The 22995-nt window shown below is 36.8% G+C and overlaps 2 protein-coding genes across 6 annotated transcripts in view; both read left to right on the plus strand.

Annotated features, from left to right (window-relative positions):
• Positions 1-285: 285 nt before the first annotated feature.
• On the plus strand, positions 286-4531 carry LOC127801763 (cyclin-U4-1-like). The gene is made up of 2 exons (XM_052337157.1): positions 286-680; positions 3929-4531. The coding sequence occupies exons 1-2, from the start codon at positions 340-342 to the stop codon at positions 4203-4205; spliced, it is 618 nt and encodes a 205-aa protein (XP_052193117.1). The 5' UTR covers positions 286-339; the 3' UTR covers positions 4206-4531.
• Positions 4532-9607: 5076 nt separating this feature from the next.
• The window catches only part of LOC127801735 (histone-lysine N-methyltransferase, H3 lysine-9 specific SUVH5-like), a 46106-nt gene continuing 32718 nt past the window's right edge, over positions 9608-22995 (plus strand). For 2 of the 5 annotated variants that reach the window (XM_052337144.1, XM_052337119.1), the window contains exon 1: positions 9608-10695. In XM_052337144.1, the coding sequence (XP_052193104.1) occupies positions 9729-10695 (967 nt within the window). In that variant the 5' untranslated portion in view covers positions 9608-9728. The remainder of the gene's footprint in view (positions 10696-22995) is intronic. The other 3 variants (XM_052337128.1, XM_052337111.1, XM_052337135.1) reach the window with 2 other exon arrangements.

The raw sequence follows: 22995 nt of genomic DNA on the forward strand, positions 1-22995 counted from the left end.
TGAGTTTCGCGAGTCTGCTCCATTATAAAATTTTAATGTGGTCCTTAAATATGTATCATGGTGATATGATTTTAAGGAATAAATAGACTAATGATACTGTTATAGGAAGATTTAAGTAGTAGATATAATATTCTTTCAACAAGGGCATTATCCTTTGCCAATATATAGACATATAATTCCAATTAAAATAGCTTTTTCTCAGCACTGGCCTTGCCTCTTGCGCCGTTTCGCGTTACGATATATATATATATATATATCCGTACACGGTATTTATTAAGAGGAGCAAGGAAGCTGGCCGAGCGAGCAAGCAAACAAAGCAATCACACTTCTTCTGCAACAATGGCCGAGTTTGAGAGCGTTGAGGCGACGCCGAGAGTCATCAACGTGATGTCGTCTCTGCTTCAGAGAGTAGCCGAGTCGAACGATCTCAACTTCCGATTTGACTCCCGGAAGATGACGATCTCGGCGTTCCACAGCCTTACTCGGCCGACGATATCTGTCCGGAGATACCTCGAGCGGATCTTCAGGTACGCCAATTGCAGCCCCTCCTGCTTCGTCGTTGCCTATGTTTACCTCGATCGCTTCGCCCGGCGGCAGCCTCTGTTGCCTATCAATTCCTTCAATGTCCACCGGTTACTCATCACCAGCGTCTTGGTTTCCGCCAAGTTCATGGATGACATGTGAGTACTCTTCTAATTGTTTTCCTTCTCTTCTTTCAGATTCTCCGAGTAGTGATTGAAATTCTTTGATCGATTGATTCCGCTATTTCTCATGGATATGTTAAGTTCGCCACTGTGTTCTAACTTCTGACTGAAGTCTTCGCTGCTCGCTCCCTCTTTCTCGTCAATTTTGATGATCCTTTTCTCTACCCTCGTTGAATTGATGAGTTCGGTTCGTACTTTCTTGATATCAGTTTTCTCTTGTGATTTGACTGTTTTCTGTTTCCTTATTTTTCTGACTGCTTTTCATCAATTGCCAAAAAAATAAAAAAAAAATCAACGGATTTACCCTTTTGGCTTTTATTGTCACCTAAAACAGTTCATTAAATTGTGGATTCAGTTAATTTCTCTTCACAGTGATCATTAGAGATTTACATTATGTTCATCTTATGGTTAATAGATTGTCTTTACTCCAAGAATTAAGTAAAGCTATTTTATACTATATTTTATTTCTAAATTAAATATTAAGAATAAACTCAGTTCACTATAACGAAAACTATTTAATAATGTCTGACTACTTTTTTGGTTAGATTTTTCTATCTGTATTGCATTATAATAATGCAACTAAAAATAATTACGCTTTTTGCCAAAATAACCATTGGTAAGATTGCGGTCGCGGTGTTTAAATTTTTAATTTATCTTAAAAGTTCCAATCATATATACACACCTGATCTTCAAGTCAGTGTAGGTAGCAAAAGAGTAGAAACCCAATTTTACAAGCAGTGGATTAACAAATCTAACTACTACATTTGTTTAAAATTCATGTTAAAGTTTTACTTCTAGTTCTGTTTACTTTAACACTATCCTTTAAAGTTATTCGAATATTTAAAATTGACTGTAAAAAAGAGTTATTAACATATATCTAACTAATAGTAATAAATCAAGCTAAGAAATTGTGGTGTATATAACCGCAATTAAGGCCAGTTTGTAGCCGAAACCGCTGGGGGAATGATGGGCCATGTGAAAACCTCCGTGATTTACCAGACAGGCCAACCTAAGATGTGGTGTGCTCACCCATGCCACAAGACATTACAGCCTGGAAAATTCCATAGGGAAGTCGCAATTACAGCTAAGCGCAACACCAAGTCACACTACTCACGACTATGTCGTTATTAGCTAGCAGAGACAGTCCAATTCTTAGCACCTCGTGTCCTGTTGATTAGTAACTTATCAAATAGTTCTGTTTATTTTTTTTTTTTTGAATTAGTAATACTTTGTGTGTTAAAAATCTATTTAATCATCTATAATCAACAAAAACTCATTTCATATTATTTTGCATAAATTTGATCTGAATATCATTTCATTTGTAGAAATGGGCCATACTGTCTAGCTCTAATTGGCAGTGTTTAATAATTAAAGCTGGCACAACTTGCTGGTCTCTGCACAATTCACGGTAGTGCTTTGTTTCAGGCTTTGACTGCCTCCCATCTTTGGCCGTGCCAAGTTGCCAACTGCGACCCTGCAACCATCCTATCTTAGATTCACTCACTCATCAATTGTTCAGGGGTAAACTGCCCCCCATCTTTGGCCGTGCCAAGTTGTCAACTGCAACCAATTAACCATCCTATCCTAGGTGCACTCAATTGTTCAGGGCTAATTTTGTACTTAAAAGTGAACTTAGTGGATTTTTTTCAGTAACGCAAAGATTTTGGGTTTAGTCCTCGTTATTTCTTTACTAAATTGGCCTACAAAACATGACAATCGTAATCTTAAAAAATAATTTATACTTTTTCCTCTCACAGTGTAAACTTGTAGTGTCATACCACTAAACTAACCGTTAATACCTGTTACCTTAGTGGATTATTAGGAGTAATTCTGCCCCTTCATAATATTTTTATATGCTTGAATTCAAGTCATTTAAATTTGCGATATCAATGGATCCCTTCGCGATATTAGGAGTAATTCTGTCCCTTCATATCTATAAAAATCGTAGATCAGATTATCATGGAGTTTTGAGTTAGTTTATGAAAATAACATGATTTGATTCTAGCTTTTCTGCCACGGTAAAAATTAGTTAGGATAATCTCTACATATTATCATTATTGCCTAAATATAATAATAAAATTTGTAATTAAGGAATTGTTTTCTAGTCTTCATAGCTTTATAAGAAAGAAAACGATGAGGGAGCGTTAGGCATTTTTTTGTGCAAACACTTAATTACTTAAGTTAAATCCTCGTATTTAGAAGAAATATCAGAATTCTTTTGTGGATAGAAGTAAGGGTCCGGCTATCTATCTATAGTTGAGATGAGACACTTGTGATAAATATAATTGGTAATTCAAAATCAATTAAGATTTGAATTCTTGTGAATAATTTTTATCTTTTGTGAGATTACCAAAGGAAATTTCAAAGTCATCTATTTATGTCTTCTTTAATATAGGAATAACTCATATGAGATTTTTCCAGGAGAATGCTTACTCTCCCTAAGCTCATTTAAAAATTAATTAGGATAATCCCTATATATTATTATTATTGTTGTCTAATTAATATAACAATAAAATTTGTAACCGAGGAATCGTCTTCTAATCTTCATAACTCTGCAGGAAATAAAACGATGAGTTAAGAGATTTGTGATAAGTATACTTAATATTTCAAAATAGATTAAGATTTGGATTCTTGTGGATAATCCTTATCATTTGTGAGATTACTGATTTTCAAAGTTATCTATTTGTGTATTCTTCAATAGCAATATAAAGTAGGAGATGATTTTAGGAAAATTCATGGCTCTCCCTAAGCTTTTTTTTACGGGAATTTACTGAGACATTTTTTGATACTTTTCATGTAAGAGTTTGTCGAGACATTCTCAGATATCTCTTAGTTAGGAGGTTCTTTTAGGCCTTTTGGCCCAAGACATTTTTTTTGTTCCTTACACTTTATATCCAACTTTTGAATTTGTTCATGGACTTCATAATTGATGCATATTCATTTGATGAATGTTTTTATCTTTTAAGTCTTTTTCTTTTTAGGTTTATTAATTGAGGCTTGGTCCATAACACATCAACAATAAAAGATTATAATTATGTTTTCTGTACTTAAGTTTCAAACTTTTATTAGTGTGAACTCACATGCATATTTTTGTATATTTATTTAGTATATTAATTTGTTGATATGTTTTTTTCATTCCCAATTGTCTTTCTTCTCATATTTGTTAGATCAAATTAGTTTCCTCCTAAAAGCTTACAAATTCCCACTTTCTTTTGCATGTTTAGGTATTACAACAATGCACACTACGCCAAGGTTGGGGGAATCAGCACAGTGGAGATGAACCTCCTTGAGGTGGACTTCTTATTTGGTTTGGGCTTCCAATTGAATGTCACACCTGACACTTTCCACACCTACTGTTGCTATCTTCACACCGAGATGTTGACGGCATCTTCCCTACATGTAGCTTCTTCTTCCGCTCCTCTAACTATTGGGAGAGCCCCAGTCCTCCATTGTTGCTCCAATGAAGATGAGTCCACCCACCATCAACAACTGGCCGTTTAGGTCAACTTGGTTGGCTCAGCTTTGAAAGCTATTATTTACAAACCCAGAAAAGTGTCCCTTAAATCGATGGCCAGCTTAAGAATAACTCAAAGATGGAGGGCAAATTGGCCTCGGAGAAGCCAAAGCCCTCTTATGTCTATGTCAATGACATACTCCAAGCTACATTACATTATTGAGCAACAGACCGCACCCCCCCCCCCCCCCCCCCCCCCCTCGTTTTTCCTTTTGATTTAGGGATTTTCTGTTATCAGTACTTAGACTTTGCACTGAGAATTATAAGATGTATATATAGATGGATTGATCAAATTTAACCTTTTTTGAAAGTTTCGCTATAACTGGTAGCTTTGGAGTTAACAGTTGGTATCAAACTTTATAAAGAGTAAAAAATAATACTAAAATAGGTAGTTGCTCTTACACTTATAAATGAGTTAGATATTTAAATTTTTGATATTCAACCTAATTATTTAATGAGTGTACGTAGATTCGGATCTAAATTCGTCTAGGATCTAATTAGTTATGATTTGATTATGTGAAACCAATTAACTATTATATATATAATTTATATATAATATATCTTTTTTATGCATGATATAATATATAGTTATATAATCTACTACAAACAAGTATTCACGTATTATATGTTGAATTTTAAAGGGTTCTAAATCCTAATTAAGTCGAAAGTGACATATTCAAATTTGGACCATTTATGTTATATATGATTCAATCACATTTAAATGTGAATTTGGGTAATTAAATCTATATTTAATATCAAATCTAGCTAAATAAATGGAAATCAAATTAAATTTGGATTTGAATAAGTTCGTCTTGTAATATTTGTAATACGCTAGAACATCATAAATAAATATTAAGAAACGCAATTTTTGATATATGTGGGCCATAGTAAAGTTGTTAGAATTTTAGTGTCTATCAATAGATTTAATATAGTTAGGCTATGTATAAATAGTATGGTATGAATAAATTATAAATATGTATGTGTTTTGAATGAATAAGTAAGTATAAGGTAAATAAACATATTTATATCATATAAAATATATAGTAAATAATAATATTATGATTTATGATGTAACATGGATAAATAAGTTCAAAGGTATTAGTAAACTTATAAATATGTATATGTACATGGTGAATAATGAGTATCAAATAAATGAATATGAAATATTTTATATTTTGATATGAATTATGAGTTTAAACATGGTTATTGTATAAAATACCAGAAAATATATGTATAGATTGTGTACTAAACAGGAGAATTTCCCTACAAATATTATTTTAATGTACTATTATATAAATTCGTATATATATATGTATATTATATATAAAAAAAGAAAAGAAAATCAATCAGAATCAGTCAGAATGTCATGGCCATGCTTTAGCTACGTCTGAAGCAAGAAATCAGAGGATTAGGGTAGGTTAAGTCCGAAATGACGTGTTATATGGTGCTTAGGGCGTGAGAGTGTCCTTGATGGGACAAGGCATGGGCGAATTCGGACTATAAATAGCCGAGTTCAAGCGAGGGTTGTCATTCAAGTTTTACTTCGAAAAATTGGGTGTTAAGGCAGTGTTTTGAGATTTTGGTGAAAGAGCTTTTGATCCTTAAGTCGTGGGCAAAAAATGTGGAAAGTTTGGTGGTCGACGGAGCAAAGGAAAGCGAGGAATCGAAGCTCGCCAAAAAATCGCATGCCACTGGAGTCGAGACTTGTAAATGCCAATTTAAGGTATTTTTCGATTTTATTTTCAAAATTTTAAGGCTATATTTGGTGTTGGAATGTCGAATTTAGAGGTGACAGGGGGTTGTTTCGAAACTTGGGGGTTCGAGAAGGTCTTCGGTGGCGAAGTGGCCGCCGAATAAGATGACCAGAAGTTAGACGCGTGGCGGGCACGCACCAGGGGCGTGGGAGGTAGCGTGTGAGTCGCACGCGCGCAGCAGATGGAAAAGAAAAGAAAAGAAAGAAAAAAAATAATAACATAAAATAGGAAGAAATTTTCAAAAAAATTGGAAAAATATTATGAAAAATCTAGAATTTAATTTATGCCTTTTTTTGGAAAAGTTTTCTGGAAAATGGTACATTAATTATTTATTTTGTGATTTTGTTATTATGGAAAATAGAGAAAAATAGGAATTAAATCTAAAAAATCGCAAGAAAATTTCAGAAGGCTAGAAATGCTATTTTAAGAATATTAGTGAATAAAAATTGGGTTAAATAATGGTTTAGATATTTATCATGAATTTTTGACGAAATAAGGCTTAGAAATAAGAAGAAATTATGAAAATTATAAGAAAATTTAGAAATTGATATTTTGGAATAAATTTGATGTTTAGGAACCCTTGATGCCTAAGGATTGAGAAATATAACGTCTGGCACGTCTCACGAGATCGACACGTTTATCAAGGCAATTTGATTTTAAAAGGTAAATGTATGGTTATAAGTGATATACTCTTAGGTACTGCGAAAGTGATTTATGTTTTAAATCTCGATTCTCGAGAATGTTTTCATCATATTGACATGTTTTGATATGTATCCATCATGTAGACTGCATACATGACATGACTATGAAATGCATATGTACACGTTAATATCATTGATCACGCACATTGTATCCGTTTGGGAGTATGAGCTGGCACCGCTAGTTTATCAAGGGTGTCACCATACACCTTGGTTTCAAAAGAGGTGGCCGTAAAAATGGTAAGTAGCATGAATGTGCAATTAACCCTTACGAGAAAGTAAGACATTGCATACATACATAATAAAATATTTTATACCCTTACTTAGATAGTCCATCATCTAACTCGGGTTATACTCCTGGAACATTCAAACGTTTCAATTGGGACTTACAGTGAAGGTACGAAAATCGAAGAAGTGTAACGACACAAGTTATCGAGGAATGAGCAAGTTGTACCATGTTTTGCTACTGCATGAATATTTCAAGTATCATGTACTATGTTATGACAGGAATATATGTTTTAAGTCATATTTTGAAAACTTATGTATTGTACCAAGTTTTGAAGGATTTTGCATCAAGAACCATGTTCGATTACCAATATATGAGATGCCAAGTTTAGGTTCGGTTTCAGCTTCCGCTATATGAAATTATGTTTAAACCTAGTGTATGAATTGCATAGTCTTGCACTAGATAGGTTTATAGAAATTCTGGGAATGATTAAATTTAGCATGAGCAAAGGATTTAAAAAAAAAAAATAAGTCTCGAATTTTCTAGATTACAACACGCCTGATTAAGTGGGGTGTTACAATATTGCTGAATTGATATATAAAAAAAGAATAAAAATATTTAAAAGATGATAGTTAAGTGATATAAGAGTTGAATTAGCATAATACCTCATCCTTATATTTGAGTTCTTCGATTAACAATCTTTTAGTGACTTAATTAATTGCATACCATAAAGTTATCTTAAATTTATGGATAAAAGACTTAATGATCCTAACATTAAAGTCTAATAAAAAATCTCATTATTTTTATGAATAGATCTTAAGAGTATAATGGGAAAAAATTAGCGAGAAACCACTTTGAGGCTAACCTAATGAGTATGGTAATGAATTAAGCCAATTTCTTCGCACATGAGTCAGAATTTAACTTATTTCTTTATTTAAGAAAATAAGTAAAAAAAAAAAATCAGAAGACAAGAACTTTGCTTTGTCCATGTTGCTTCTCGAAAAAAAAAATTGTCATAAACAAAAGTTTATTAAAAGATTAAAAAAGTTTAAAAGTTTTAAAATAATTTTTTGGACTTCTCTTGATTGAAGAGGTCATAAATAAAGCACAAACATAATAAATTGGACATTCTCTCTAAGAATTTTACAAAAAGAATAAATATTATTTATAAAATTTTTAATTTTAGTAGATAACGAAATATTAAGATAATCATTATTCATAAAAATCTTAATTTTAGTGGATACCAAGATGTTAGGATAAACGTTATGTTAATTGTAACATTATAGTATTTTAGAAAATTAATAATAATTAATTTTTGTATTTAAAATAATTTATTTATGATTTTATGAGATTCAGAACTTTAATGGAAAAATGATCATGGTTGCATAAGGAGGTGATTTGGGAGTGTTTTAAAATTTTTGGGGTTTAAGTATAATTTTAAAAATTGAAATTGAGATTAATATATAATTAATTAGTGCGAGAGGAGGAGGAGATCGCCGGTTCGAGTCACCGCAAGGCAGGCGCGGATTCACTGGAATAATATTTTGAGCGGGTGCGGGCCATGCGTTCCGCCGCGAGTGTGCGGCCATGTGGGAGAGAGGAGTGAGTTGTCTGCCATTGGAGGTTGGTGGACGAAAAAGGACAAAATGGGCAGAATAATTAACTAAAAGAGGACTATCAAAAGAAGACTAAGTGGGCAGAATGATTAACAAGACAAGATGGACAGGATGATGAGAGGTGGGACTATCTTATAATTATGCCAACCTGGAATCAATTCACTATGAGGCTGTTTGAATTAGCTGTTTGACTGCTTCTAAGTTGTCGAAGCAGCTTTAAGCTAAGCTATGTTTTTTAAGTGAAATATTTGACAATCCAAATTAGCTTAAACGTTATTATAATAGTATTTGAAAAAAGTTAATACTCTAAACTTTTGCACAAAACACTACTATATTGACAAAATAAAAGACTATTCTATCTTAAAAAATTGCTACCCCCTACCATCTTTCTTTCGTTTTAGCCATTATTGTCGCTATTGCTATCACCATTGCCCATCATCCAAACTGCCGTTGTCCAGTTAGGCAGCCACAAGTAGTCTCGTGTTGGTGGGTCTCTCCATCGCTGTATCTATTTTCAGATTTTCAGTCATAAGTCACTGAGCGTCGTCGACCCTTCTCCATTACCACCGTCGCCATCAGGTGTTGCCTCCCGCCTTAATTGCCACCTCTTCCTCCATCGTCGATGGCGTCCTTGACCTATAAGTATATATACAATATATATATATCTGTAAGTGTATATATATATTGTATATATATTAATGGTAATATTTTTTAAAGAAAAAAATAAAAGTTATATATATATGTGTGTATATATTATATTAATATATTTTTTAATAAGTATGTATAATTTATCTAACATTTAGAAATTAATTTATATTTTTTTATAAAAAATAATATTTTTTATAAATTTTATTTATATTACTTATCATCATGTCTAATTTAGTATTTTTGTCAAGTTTTGATAACTTATCAATTTTTATAAACTAAAAACATAAGTATTAATTGACAACTTAACAATATATTTATTCAAATACATTATTAACTTAAACACTATACTACGTAACTAACTTCAAAGCTAAATAAAAAAGGGTAAGCCAAACAGCCTCTATAAATAGGCTTATTCCACGAGACTTGTCTCCTTAGTGTCATCTTTTCATGGCAATCTGCGTTTAGTCTCTGCTTCTGTGTCGTTTGGGTTTCATTGTGTGTGTCTATGTATATATGCGTCTACAGGTGTCTGTTGGTGCTTTTGGATTCTTGGAGTTGAACTGCAACAATGAATTTGCTAACTGATAGAAACTGTTCTAAGCCGCTTGTGAGAAGAAGAACATCCGACCATGGCGGATGTCGGTTTATCGGCGGTTTCCCACCAAACTTTAAGGGCCCGAAGGTTGATGCCATTCGTGATTTCCCCAGAAATTGTGGTTCCCCTGCCTCTAGAAGAACCGCTGCAATGCCAAGGGATGTAAATTCTGAGCCTCCAAAGCCGTTGCGGCGAGATGGAACTGTTCAAACTCCTGATCATGGTGAAAAGGTGTTGAGAAAAGCCCAGTACGAGCCTCAATTGATCCATATATCAGAGAAACGTGCTCAGGGTAAACCGAATAATGATTTGGACACTTCTAGATCTTTGTCGCAATCGTGCCAACTTGTTGGGAACTATCCGGCACCAAAGATCAGGGAAGGGGTTCCTGTTTTTTGCGATTATCCACGGCGATGCGGAATGCTTAATCCTCGTCCCAAATCCAAGGTTTTGGCTAAGAAGTCTACCATGGATCAAAGGCCATTGGTGATGACAAGAAGAGCTGACAGGGAACAAAAATCTAATGGTCTTGCTATTGTTCCTTCCGTTAACGTTCAAACAGTCTTTCATCAGAATAAAGTAAAGGAGGCTCTGGATCTGTTTGAGGAAGCATTCAAAAAACTCGTGGAAGAAAATGAAGCACAGGCAAAGGGGAAGGGAGGTTCGGCAAGAATGGTTCTTTTGAAGGCAGCAATGCGGTTGAAAGAGCGGCGAAAATGGGTAAACACCGCAAAACTGTTAGGGGCAGTCCCTGGAGTAGAAGTCGGGGATAGGTTTCGATTCAGGGTCGAGCTTGTTGTCATTGGGCTTCATCGTCAGTTTCAGGGTGGCATAGACTACACGAAGAAAGATGGGAAAGTTGTTGCCACCAGCATTGTTGCCAGTGGCAGGTATGCAAATGATGCAAAATGTGCCGATGTTTTGATGTATTGTGGTCAAGGTGGGAACCCTTCGGTGGCAGATAAGAAGCCTGAAGATCAAAAGCTTAAACGAGGCAACCTCGCATTGAAGAACAGCATGGATGAAGGAACGCCGGTGAGGGTGATTCGCGGTCGCGAGACTTTGAAGAAACCTAGCATTCTGGGAAGAAGTAGTGGGAGGAATTATGCTTATGTGTATGATGGTTTGTACGTTGTGACTAATTGTAGCCAGAAAAGAGGGCCATATGGCAAATTGGTTTTCATGTTCCGGTTGAATAGGATACCTGGGCAACCCAAACTTGGGAGGTTCTGATCGGAGTCACGGTATTTGCAGCAATACATGCTATGCCGAGGTTGGGGTTGGGGATGAATCTCTTATAATTTGTGTTCTAGTATTTCGAAGCCAAATCTCATGCGTGGAATAATGATGTTATTGGAGTTCTAATTTGATGAGTATCTTATAGAGTTCCTTCTTATTTTATTTTTTCTAATTCATAGTTTATTTTATTTTTTTTAACTTATCTTCGAAGATGAATGATTTGGCATCCTTCGTGAAGCATGATGTGAAAATGATCTAAAACAAATAAAATTTCAATTGAAAGGGCCACGCAAACCTTTAAAGAGAAGTTGAACCCCAAGACTAATTAATACATACACAGATTAATTTTTGTCCTTATTTTTGCAACACAGGTCATTTATTTCCTTAGAGACCCTAAACTCTTGAACATGACAGATATATCAAGATTTCTCTAAGACGAGCCATGTTCCTAAATACACAACAAGTTGGTAAAATTTAAACTAATAGCAACAAGAAATCAAATTTCAAGGCCAATCTAAAATCCAAAACCCATAGACACCTAAAACTCTCCCACGGTCCAACGGAGTCAAGCCCAACACTTAGCTTCCTTCCAGCACCAACAAAGAAACCCTAACAAATGCATAAAACGCTGTCGACATCCTAAAATCAAACAATCACACCTATCATCGTCTTTGAAATACCAGGCAAAGGTTATATACCAAGCTTGCCATCGTTAACCTCTTTCTTATCCCCAGACGAAAATTCCGTCGCCACAAATACTATGTAACTTATATGGTCATTACAAAATTGTTTAGATTGAAGTTAGTCGCCAATAAATAAGAGGGCGACAGAGTTGGTTCAAATGGGTAGCCAAGCAAGGGCAACGTGGAAGCAGGTTTCTATTGCCTTTGTTCTGCATTAAGGAACAAACATGTGAAATTGAAGAACCGTGTGAATAATATATAAGGCTTGTTATGCCTTCCAGAATAATTGAAAAAAAATAATATAATATAATATAATAAAATAAATACCAGGAGCTGCCACATGGCAGCCCTAAGAGCTGCCACGTGGCAGGCCATTACGTGGGAAGCCTGGCTGCTTGAAGCAGCCAGGAGGGGGGACCCCCCTAGGCCGCATGGAGCGGCCATGCCGCTTCCCCCCTTCTGCTGCCACGCAGCAGCGTGTGTGTTGGGGGGGGGGGTTCTACCCCCGAGAGATATCTCTGGAGGGTACTGCACACCCTTGGGAGGTTCCTTGAGTGTGCCTAATGCGCGTCGGGTGCTCGTATACTTGTACTCTCATGTCGATAATCCTACGAGACTTAGTTAAAATCTTCTCTGAGATCTCTGAGATGCTTGTCTAGAAAATAAGGTCATTCGACGCGTGGATGTCTCTTCCATCGTTATAAATAAAATCTTTTTCCCTTGTTCAGTATGCAATCTCACACTCTTGTACTTATTTTTTGTCTTCAAGCATTTCATTTTTACGAGAGACTGACTTAAGTATTAGAGAGTTCACGCGGGGATTCTCACTCGCGCCCCTAACCGATTTTCTTTCTAGCGAGTCATCCATCGCTCTCAACCTAGCCAAGAGACTCATCAATCGCTGTCGTGACCCCCTGAGAGACTCATCAATCGCGTTCAACCTAGCCAAATGACTCATCCATCGTTGTCGTGACCTCCCGGGAAACTTATCCATTGCTGTTGTGACCTCTGGGAGACTCATCAATCGCTGTCACTTCACTCTGGGAGACTCACTCATCGTTTGGACAATCCACACGTCACCCATTGCTCGAAGGAGTCATCCCCCGAGTGAGTCATCCATCGCTCAGATACACCCCACGAGAGTCATCGTTCGAATTAACCATACGAGGGTCATCCATTAGTAGTTTCCCCTTTTACAAATTTATTGTTGTAACCGTGTAACAATAATTGACGCCGTATGTGGGAAACGCAAACAAAAAGCTACAAAACGACTCCCCCGTCATGGCACAAACTCGAAATAATCGTCAGACTCTCTCCCATGGTGCCCAATCGCCCCATCGAGAGACCCTCTCTCAGGTGGAAGAACAACATTAATCTACTCATAAAGATCAACCACCCCTTATCCATGGGGGCTAACCACCCTTCATCCATGGGGGCTGGCCACCCCTCACCCATGAGGGTCAGCCATCCCTCACTTATCAGTCCCCTCGTGAGGGTCACCCATATCTCACTCATCAGCAGCCACCCTTTTTAGGGCCTTCTCATCCATTGGGGGTTCAACTTCAGGTGTCGCCTCTTACCACCACACATGCCCTTTTAGGACCCTATTCAAGTATACAAATCCCATCTGTAGTTCCTTGGATTGAGCATGAGGCCTTACGACAACAACATGCCGAAGGGGTGCAAGCTCTTCGCGAAATAGATGAAATTTTGCAAAGCTTAGTTCCTCACGGGTCAATCCCAGCCACATTGAGAAAGTTTATACTTGAAACAGCTCAATCCCATAGGGCTCGTCAGGAGGTACTAATGAACGGCTCACATTGGGGAGCGACCCCTGAAACTCATGCTCAACTATCCCTCCTTGAAATAATCAACCAAGATCTCCATTAAGAGGGGCTCATAGCCAGACTTCTTCCCATCGAGGCAATTAATGAGGAACTAATTGTCGAAAGACAAAGCCCTCAAAAGGAAGATATTTTGAAACGATGGCCAACACTCATGTGGAAAGAGGTCGGAATTCCTCTAAACCCGTAACCAAGCAGAATGATGAGCTTGATGACAACCCTACGACATTTAATGCTCGGGAAACAGCTGACATGAAGAAAATGATTGAGCAAGTGTTGCAGCAAAATAAATTATTACTAGTTTCAAAAGAGCAATCACGAGGAAGGTTGCCATTTGTGACAGAAGTAATGGAAAAGCCATTGCCGAGGAAGTTTAAGATGTCCCAAATAACTCCTTACTCTAGCAAGGAAGATCCTTATGATCACATGCAGAATTATGAGTCTTTGATGATGCTCCATGGATGGGATGACGAGATAATGTGTAGGGTTTTCCTGTTAACCTTAGTTGAGCATGCTCGGGCTTGGTTTAATAGTTTACCTGAAGCATCCGTTTTCTCGTTTGGACAACAAAATGTAGAATTTATCAAAACATTCATTATTAATAGCAAGGGGAAGAAAGACTCGACATACATTCTTAGCATTCGATAGGGGAGCAAAGAAACCCTACGCCATTATGTGGACAAATTTCGAAATGCTACACTTGAGATTCACAACCTACTGATTGAGATGGCAATGTCTGCCATGTTCCAAGGGGTACGACTGACTTCCTTCCAAGAATCTCTATCTCTAGACCCACCAAAATCCTTGGCATATTTGTTCGTCAAGGCCAATAAATATATACACCATACAAAAGTAATGAGGACTGTGGCAATAGATGAAGACATGGAGTGGAAAAGAAAGAAACGAGATATTGAAGAAGACCTTAATCGGCGACAAGAGAGGACCTGAAGACTGGGTGATGTCAGGCCCCAGTTCAATCACTATACTCGGCTCACCCAACCTCGGTCTGCCATATTAGCAGCCATAAAAGGATCAAGCCTAATTTGACTTCCAAAAAAGATGGATCGACCTATAGGGAAGAATCAGGATGAGTACTGTCGATACCATAGGACTCGTGGCCATTCCATTGATCAATGTCGGGAATTGAAAAATCAAATTGAGATGCTTATCCGAGAAGGGCACTTATAAAGATATGTATGAGAAGAAGAAGAAGAAAATAATAGGGAACCACAAAAAAAGAGAAGAGATGCCTGAAACACAAGAAATACATAATCCAAGACAGTAAGAGAAAGGAAGTGACTACAGACAAAATCTCCCTCTAGATAATGAACCAATACATCACATTATACATATCATTTCAGGTGGCGAAACCTTGGTTGCTGATAGCTCCTATTCTCGAAAATTTTATGCCCGTTTGGCCTATTGAGTCAATTCGGTTATGGAGGTTAGAGAAAATGAAGAGCCCATTATGTTCACACCTGCCGACAGAGGAGATATAATCATTCCACATGATGACCCGATAGTAATCTCAACTATCATTGCAAAGCACCCAATTGAGAGAATTTTGGTAGACAGTGATAGCTCAATTAACCTCATTAATTGGAATTGCTTCGAGCAAATGCACATTTTACAAGATTGATTGAAAAATATCTCTTCCCCTTTATATAGTTTCACCGAGGAGCCTGTCTCGGTGGCTGGTTCAATTCAGTTGCCAGTCATATTGGGCTCTGATCCTCAGAGAACAACACGCCTGGCCTGCTTTATGGTGGTTAAAGCCTCATCAACTACATACAATCTAATTTTTGTCGTCCCTTGCTCAACTACATGAAAACCGTAGTCTCTTCCTGCTATCTGTTGATGAAATTTCCTACACCCCAAGGAGTGGGACAAGTCTGAGGGGATCAACAGAAGGCCCACACGTGTTATGTTGCATCTACAAAAGGAAAACAGAGTAAAAAGACTTTATCGATTGCCAAGCAAACTATGCAAGACTCGGTTGTATTATTTATTTCATTAGAATTATTTGTATTGTGAGTCCAAAATGGGATTGTGGACTTAGGCACATTTGGCTGAACCACATCAAAATGCTTGCACTCACTCCTGCAAATAAATTATCATTATTGTGTCCACTATTATCTACCATATTTCATCAAGTGTTCTTTCTAGAACGAAAGGCCCGTTGCATCGTGCATAGCCCAGCAACGAGATGAAAGTTAAAAGCACGTTGCCCTGCTCATAGCCCGATAACGAGAGAGATAACAAGCTCATTGTCCCACGCGTAGTGTGACAAGAAGGGGAAAATAAAACATTGTCCCGCACATAGCTTGACAATTGGGTGAAAATAAAATTATTGTCCTGCAAAAGGCCCGACAGAAATGAGCCATAATATCTGTTGCCCCGCAAGTGACTTACATTGCTTCGCCTAGTGACCTAAGGCCCGTTGCCCTACTATTAACCCGGCAATGAGGTAAACACAGAAAGACCCGTTGTCTCGCTAACAGCCTAACCACAAGGTGAAAACAAGAAGTCTGTTGCCCTGCCATACCCTGGCAACAAGAAAAAACCAAAACTAATTACTGACGTAGGCGCTACACCGAATCGCCAAAACAAAAGATGTATATTCTTTTTAATCGCGGACGTAGGTGTTATGCCGAACAGCAAAAATAAAATATTTATGTTATTTAATTGCGAACATAAGCATCATGCCAAACTGCAAGAATAAAATATTACAAATGTAGACACTACGCTCACAATACCAACGAGCATGTACACGTGAAGCTAGGGAGCCGTGCCATTGTAACAAAAAGGCTCATTGCCCCACTCACAACCTGGTGATGAGGAGGCAAGAACATTTCATTACCTCGCAAGCAGCCTGATAACGAGAATGCATAAAATTGTTATCCTGCAATACATCGAGGGAGCATAATTTTAGCAGCCTCGCAAGTGACTTACACTGCTTTGCCTGGCGTTCAAATGTTGCAATAGTTGTTGCCCTGTAAGAAAAGATGTTATATTCATCATTTTGCAAGTAATCCGATAAACCAGAAAATGGAGCGACAATCATCACGAACACCCTTGGATTTGGAGAAAATTCCCCAATATGCCAATTCATCTCTCGACAACATGTAGATACATATATGAGCCAATAATGATACAGTCACTCTTGACTTGATTTGAAGATCTTTTCAAGCCCCCGTCACCTCAAGAGCTGAGAGCGTATAAAGAAATCGTGTTTATACTCTTAGAAGATGAAAAATTGAATGCATGGACCACCGCTGCAAGGGCAGGAGTTTCAGCACGTCATGCGAAGAACTTTTCCACATCTCCTCGAAGCCATTGACGCTTATGAGAAGTTAAAATATAAAAAAGAAAGAGATACAAATAATGCAGAAGACTTGTTGAAACAATGGCCAAATGAAAAGCTCAAACCTTATTTTATAGAGGCATACAGGGATCAGAATGCCAGACAACCACAAGGAACGTGAAGGAAGAAATTGCTACAGAATAAAAACCTTTTAAAAATGTAGCAGGCTGAATACTCTTCCTCCTAGGACACCGTATAGAAAGAGAAGGGAGCAATTGGTATGCGTTCCAGAATAATCAAAAAGATAATAAAATAAAATAAATGCCATGTGGCAGCCCCTAGAACTGCCATGTGGCATGCCATTACATAGGAAGCCTGGCTGCTTGAAGCAGCCAGGAGGGGGGACCCCCTTAGGCCGCATGAAGCGGCCACACTATGGCCACATGGAAGTAGCCATGGCCGCTTCCCCCTTCCTGCTGCCACGCAACAGCGTTGGGGGGCGCCTCCACCCCCGAGAGACCTCTCTTGGGGGTACTGCACACCCCTGAGGGAGGTCCCTCTAGGGTGCCTAATGCGCCCCCTTACGTGCACGCTCGTGTACTTGCACCCATGCACATTGGCGCCGATAACCCCGCAAGACTTGGTCAAAACCGCCTCCGAGATGCTCGCTTAGAAAATAGGGTCACTTAACACATGAATGTCCCTCCCATCGCTATAAATAGGGAGTCTTTTTCCCTCATTTGATATGTCATATCTCACTCTCGTACTTACTTTTTGCCTTTAAAGATTTCACTTCTACGAGGGACTGACTTAAGTATCGGAAGATCCACGCGGGGATTCTCACTCGTGCCCCTAACTAATTTTCTTTCTAGCAGGTCATCCATTACTCTCAACCTAGCAAAGAGACTCATCCATCGCTGCCGTGACCCCCTGAGAGACTCATCCATCACTCTCAACCTAGCAAAAGGACTCATCCATCGCTGTCGTGACCCCCCGAGAGACTTATCCATTGCTCTCAACCTAGCTAAGGGACTCATCAATCGCTGTCGTGACCCCCCGAGAGACTTATCCATCATTCTCAACCTAGCCAAGGGACTTATCCATCACTGTCATGACCCCCCGAGAGACTCATCCATCGTTGTTGTGACCCTTAGGAGAGTCATCAATCGCTGTCACTCCACTCCGGGAGACTCACCCATCTCTCCTGATAATTACTCATCGTTTGGACAATCCACACGTCACTCGTTGCCTGAAGAAGTCATTCCCCGAGTGAGTCATTTATCGCTCAGATACACCCCACGAGAGTCATCCATCGTTCGGATCATTCATACGAAGGTCATCCATTAGTAGTTTTTCTTTTACAAATTTATTATTGTATCAATATAACTTATATGGTCATTACAAAATTGTTTAGATTGAAGTTAGTCGCCAATAAATAAGAGGGCGACAGAGTTGGTCCAAATGGGCAGCCAAGCAAGGGCAACATGGAAGCAGGTTTCTATTGCCTTTCTTCTGCATTAAGGAACAAACATATGAAATTGAAGAATCGTGTGAATAATATAAGATTGAAGTTGAAAATAAACCTAACGACAGAGAACCATACATAAGTAACTTCACCATATTCTCCTACTCCAATGGTAATGGGGGTGACGAAAATAAAGAAACTATGCGTTTATTTTGTTATAGAGAACATTTTCTAATTTTACACGTAAATAGAGTCTAAAATTTTGTGTTTTAAAAATTAATACAATAGCATTTACTTTCAAAAAAAATCAGTAAACATCTTTTTGATATTTTTCAATTCATTGTATAGAGTTTCAAAAACAGAAAATTCAGTCTTCAATTTTTTAATTGAAGATTCAAAAAAAAAAAAAAAAAAGTAGAGTCAAAATTACAGATTAGGGTTTTCAATTTCAGAAATTTCGGTTACTGATTCGAGAAATTGGGGTTGGGGAATTTCAGAAATCGCAAAACTATTTGACCAAATAGATTCTTAGAAAATCAGTTCTAATTTCAGAGGACCTTCAAATTTTCATGTGAAAAAACAAAAAAATATGAAGAACTTAAAAAGAGGGCAATAATTTGGGGTTTCAAACCCTAGATTAGAGTTTCAAATGCAGACTTTAAAAATAGAGGAAAATTGAGTACCTATTGCAAAAATTATTTAGGATTACAATTGATGAAAAAAATTGAATGAAAACCTGAGATTAAGATTCCAAACAAAAGGGGGAGAAACACTACAACAAAAATGATTTGTTGAGGCATCTTTTTTAAGACATTTTTTAGAAAGTGTCATCTAAAATACAATTTTAAGGCACAATATAAAAAAGTGCCTCAATACAATAATTTTAATGAAGCACAACAATTAAGTGCCTTATAAAATACTATTTTAAGGCATAATTTAAAGAAGTGCCCTAATAAAACAATTCTAATGAGACACGACAATTAAATGCCTTAATAGACAAATATAAGTGTTTTAATAGATAAATCTAATAAGGCAGAATTTTTGAAATGTCCCATTAAAATAATTTTAACAAGACACTCTGATGAAGTGTCATAATAGACAAATTTTAAGTGTTCTAATAGAATAATTGTAATGAAACTTAGATATACTATAAAATAAACATAGGCACATATATTAATAAGATGATGTGTAGATTAAGTGGCCACACGTGTGAAAGAAGAAGGAAAGGTTTAGGATTCGAGCTCAAGGAGAAATAAGTTAGAGTTAAGAAAATGCCTTGTGGGGGATATGGAAAATAAATTTATAGTGATTTTTGAGGCATTTTTAAGTGTCACAATAAACTTAAATTTATAGTTATTTTTGAAGCATTTGTAAGTGGCTCAATACGTTTTTGGGGCACAATTACACGGGACATTATTATTAGTGCTCTAATAGTTAAAATACCCCAATAAACTATCTATTAAGGTATTTTTAAATGCCTCTTAATCTAAAATTTGTTATAATGAAACAAGTATACCTTGACATCCGTACAATATTATTGCCAACACCTAGATATAAAATATAAAATTGAACCAAAATATTAAAATTACTCTGATCAAACTAAATTATAACAATGAATAAATCATTATAAAAAGAATTCATTTTCTTTTGCCTTGTTTTTTTGCCAACCGTTTACTTGGCTTATTTGACATTTATTGATTCCTAAAAAACAATATTTATTATATTTAAGTAATTAATTACCCTTGCTATATCTTTTCCTTTTCCTTACAAGTTTTTCAAAGATTGCAAAACCTTTTCTATTTATGTCATGACGTAGCACAGTTGGTTCTCAGGTAGTAGATTACACCAAATAATACAGGTTTGAATCATGGCAGCCGCATTGTAAGAGTTTCACCCTTCTGTGGGGGTGGTTCTTTGTAGGCACCATATATTGGTGTTTCTTATTTGATGCGTTGTCGTGTACCATGATTAACCCCTCCCACGTGCATGAAGCAGTGTGTGGGAGCTCTTAAGGTGAGGGATTTCACCTTTGTAGCCATGAAAAGGAAGACAAATAGAGAGGGGGAAAAAATGAAGAAAAAGACAGTAAAACACGGCTTTTCCTTTTTGGCACATAACATGAAAAGCTCACTCCGGAGTTCATACTTATTAATTTAGTTTACAGGGAGAGACACACACGCAACCTGCATGCACATCATTCACACACACAATACACACACCCCGAACAACACAAAATATACGCGCAATTGCCAACAATATGAGTTTGTTATCTGATAAAAAGTCATTCTAAGCAACTTGGGATAACAAGAATGGGTTAAAACTGAGAAGCTGTTAGGACTGCTCCCTGGTGTTGAAGTTGGTGACAGGTTCCGATTTAGGTAGAACTTGTTAATGGACTTCTTCGTCAGTATCAAGGTGGTATAGTTTACATGAAAAAAGATGGGAAGATTCTTGCCACAAGTATGCTTGCCTCTGGTAGGTACGTATGCAAAAGATGCAGAATCCGCTGATGTTCTCATATATTCAGGTCAAGGTGGAAATCCAATGGTTGTAGAAAAGAAGCCAGAAGAACAAAAATTTGGACGGCGTAACTCTGCAAAGAAGAACAGCATGGATAAAGGAACACAGTTAAGGGTTATTCGTGGTCACCAAACTTTGCAGACTTCTAATATTCTGGGGACAAGTAGCCAGAGAAATTTTGCATATGTTTAACGGTTGTACTTGTACATCGTGACTAGAGTCGTAACCAACAAAGAGGGCCATACAGTAACTTGGTTTTTATGTTTAATTTGATTGAATAGGATTCCTGGGCTACGTGAACTTACTTGGGACATTCTCAAGTGCTTTTCATTTGTTTCAGCTGAAGTTTCTTGTTCAAAAAAATAGTTACTGGAAAGTAGATGAAATGAAACTGACAATTTCAACCTTTTTTTTTTTTGGGTTCTTTTATTAGAAACATGAGAAATCATGAGAAGACAAAATCATCATTAATAAGATAATATGTTCTTAATTTCTATTTGTAATTTTGTCAGGGTAATCACTTGTCTATCTTCTTCCCTTCCCGCTTAAGACTTGTTAGTTAAAATTAGTTTCCTCCTGAAACTGAAAGCTAACAAGTAACAAATTCCCACTATGTTTTGCATGTTCAGGTACTACAACAATGCATAGCATGCCAAGGTTGGGGAAATCAGCAAAGCAGAGACGAACCTCCTTGAGGTGAACTTCTTATTTGGTTTAGGCTTCCAAATTGAATGTCATGTTGCATAAAGTTAATGTTTTAGCATTTCAGAGTCAAACCTTTTGGATGGAAAATGTCTTCCAGAGCTCAATTTGTGAATGTTCTTTGGGTCGAGAAAGGTAGAGGTAAGATAGTTCTGGGAGGCTCTTGTGGAAGAGTGGCATAGCTCATCTGTTCTCTTGTCTACAGCAACCGTCCTTGTATAATTTTAATCATACCAAGATTTTTTTTAGATAACATGTAGAATGAATCAATCTATTAAAATCACACTATTCAAGTCAATTTATGAAGATGAATGAATATTAACAAACAAAATAATATTAATAAATCTACATTTATTTAAAATTCATGTCAACAAGTTGTACTTTTAATACTGTTCACTTAACACAATCCTTTATAGTTATTCAAATATTTGAAATTGACTATAAATAGGAGTTATTAACATATATCTGACTACTAGTAATGAATCAAGCTAAGAAATTGTGTTTGTATATAAAACCGCAATTAAGGCCAGTTTGTAGCTGAAACGGCTGGAGAAATGATGTGCCACGTGAAAACCTCCGTGATTTACGAGAGGCCAACCTAAGATGTGGTGTGCTCACCCATGCCACAAGACATTATAGTTTGGCCTGTAGAGTATAACTCAAGCGATTGGACAAGTAATATGTTAATGTTAGTTCGATAAGTCGTGAGCTTGATTTTCGTTCTATGCAAAGAAACGAAATCTCATACCTACGATTTATTTTTCGTAATATAATCAAAAGCACCACGAAGATAAAAAAGTGGGCAAGAATAGTCGTTCCAAGACATTACAGCCTGGAAAACTGTCCCCCATGTTTGGCCGTGCCAAGTTGCCAACTGCGACCCTGCAACCATCCTATCTTAGATTCACTCACTCATCAATTGTTCGGGGTAAACTGCCCCCCATCTTTGGCCGTGCCAAGTTGTCAACTGCAACCAATTAATCATCCTATCCTAGGTGCACTCAATTGTTCAGGGGTAATTTTGTACTTAAAAGTGAACTTAGTGGTTTTTTTTCAGTAACGCAAAGATTTTGGGTTTAGTCCTCGTTATTTCTTTACTAAATTGGCCTACAAAACATGACAATCGTAATCTTAAACAATAATTTATACTTTTTCCTTTCATAGTGTAAACTTGTAGTAGTGTCATACCACTAAACTAACCGTTAATAGCTGTTACCTTAGTGGATTATTAGGAGTAATTCTGTCCCTTCATAATATTTTTCTATGCTTGCATTCAAGTCATTTAAATTTGCGATATCAATGGATCCCTTTGCTTTCATATCTATAAAAATAATAGATCAGATTATCATGGGAGTTTTGAGTTAGTTTATGCAAATAACATGATATGATTCTAGGTTTTGTGCCATGGTAAAAATTAATTAGGATAATCCCTACACATTATCATTATTATTTCCTAACTACAATTATAAAATTTGTAATTGAG

This window comes from Diospyros lotus, chromosome 1 (assembly GCF_014633365.1).
Source record: "Diospyros lotus cultivar Yz01 chromosome 1, ASM1463336v1, whole genome shotgun sequence".
Classification (NCBI taxonomy): domain Eukaryota; kingdom Viridiplantae; phylum Streptophyta; class Magnoliopsida; order Ericales; family Ebenaceae; genus Diospyros; species Diospyros lotus.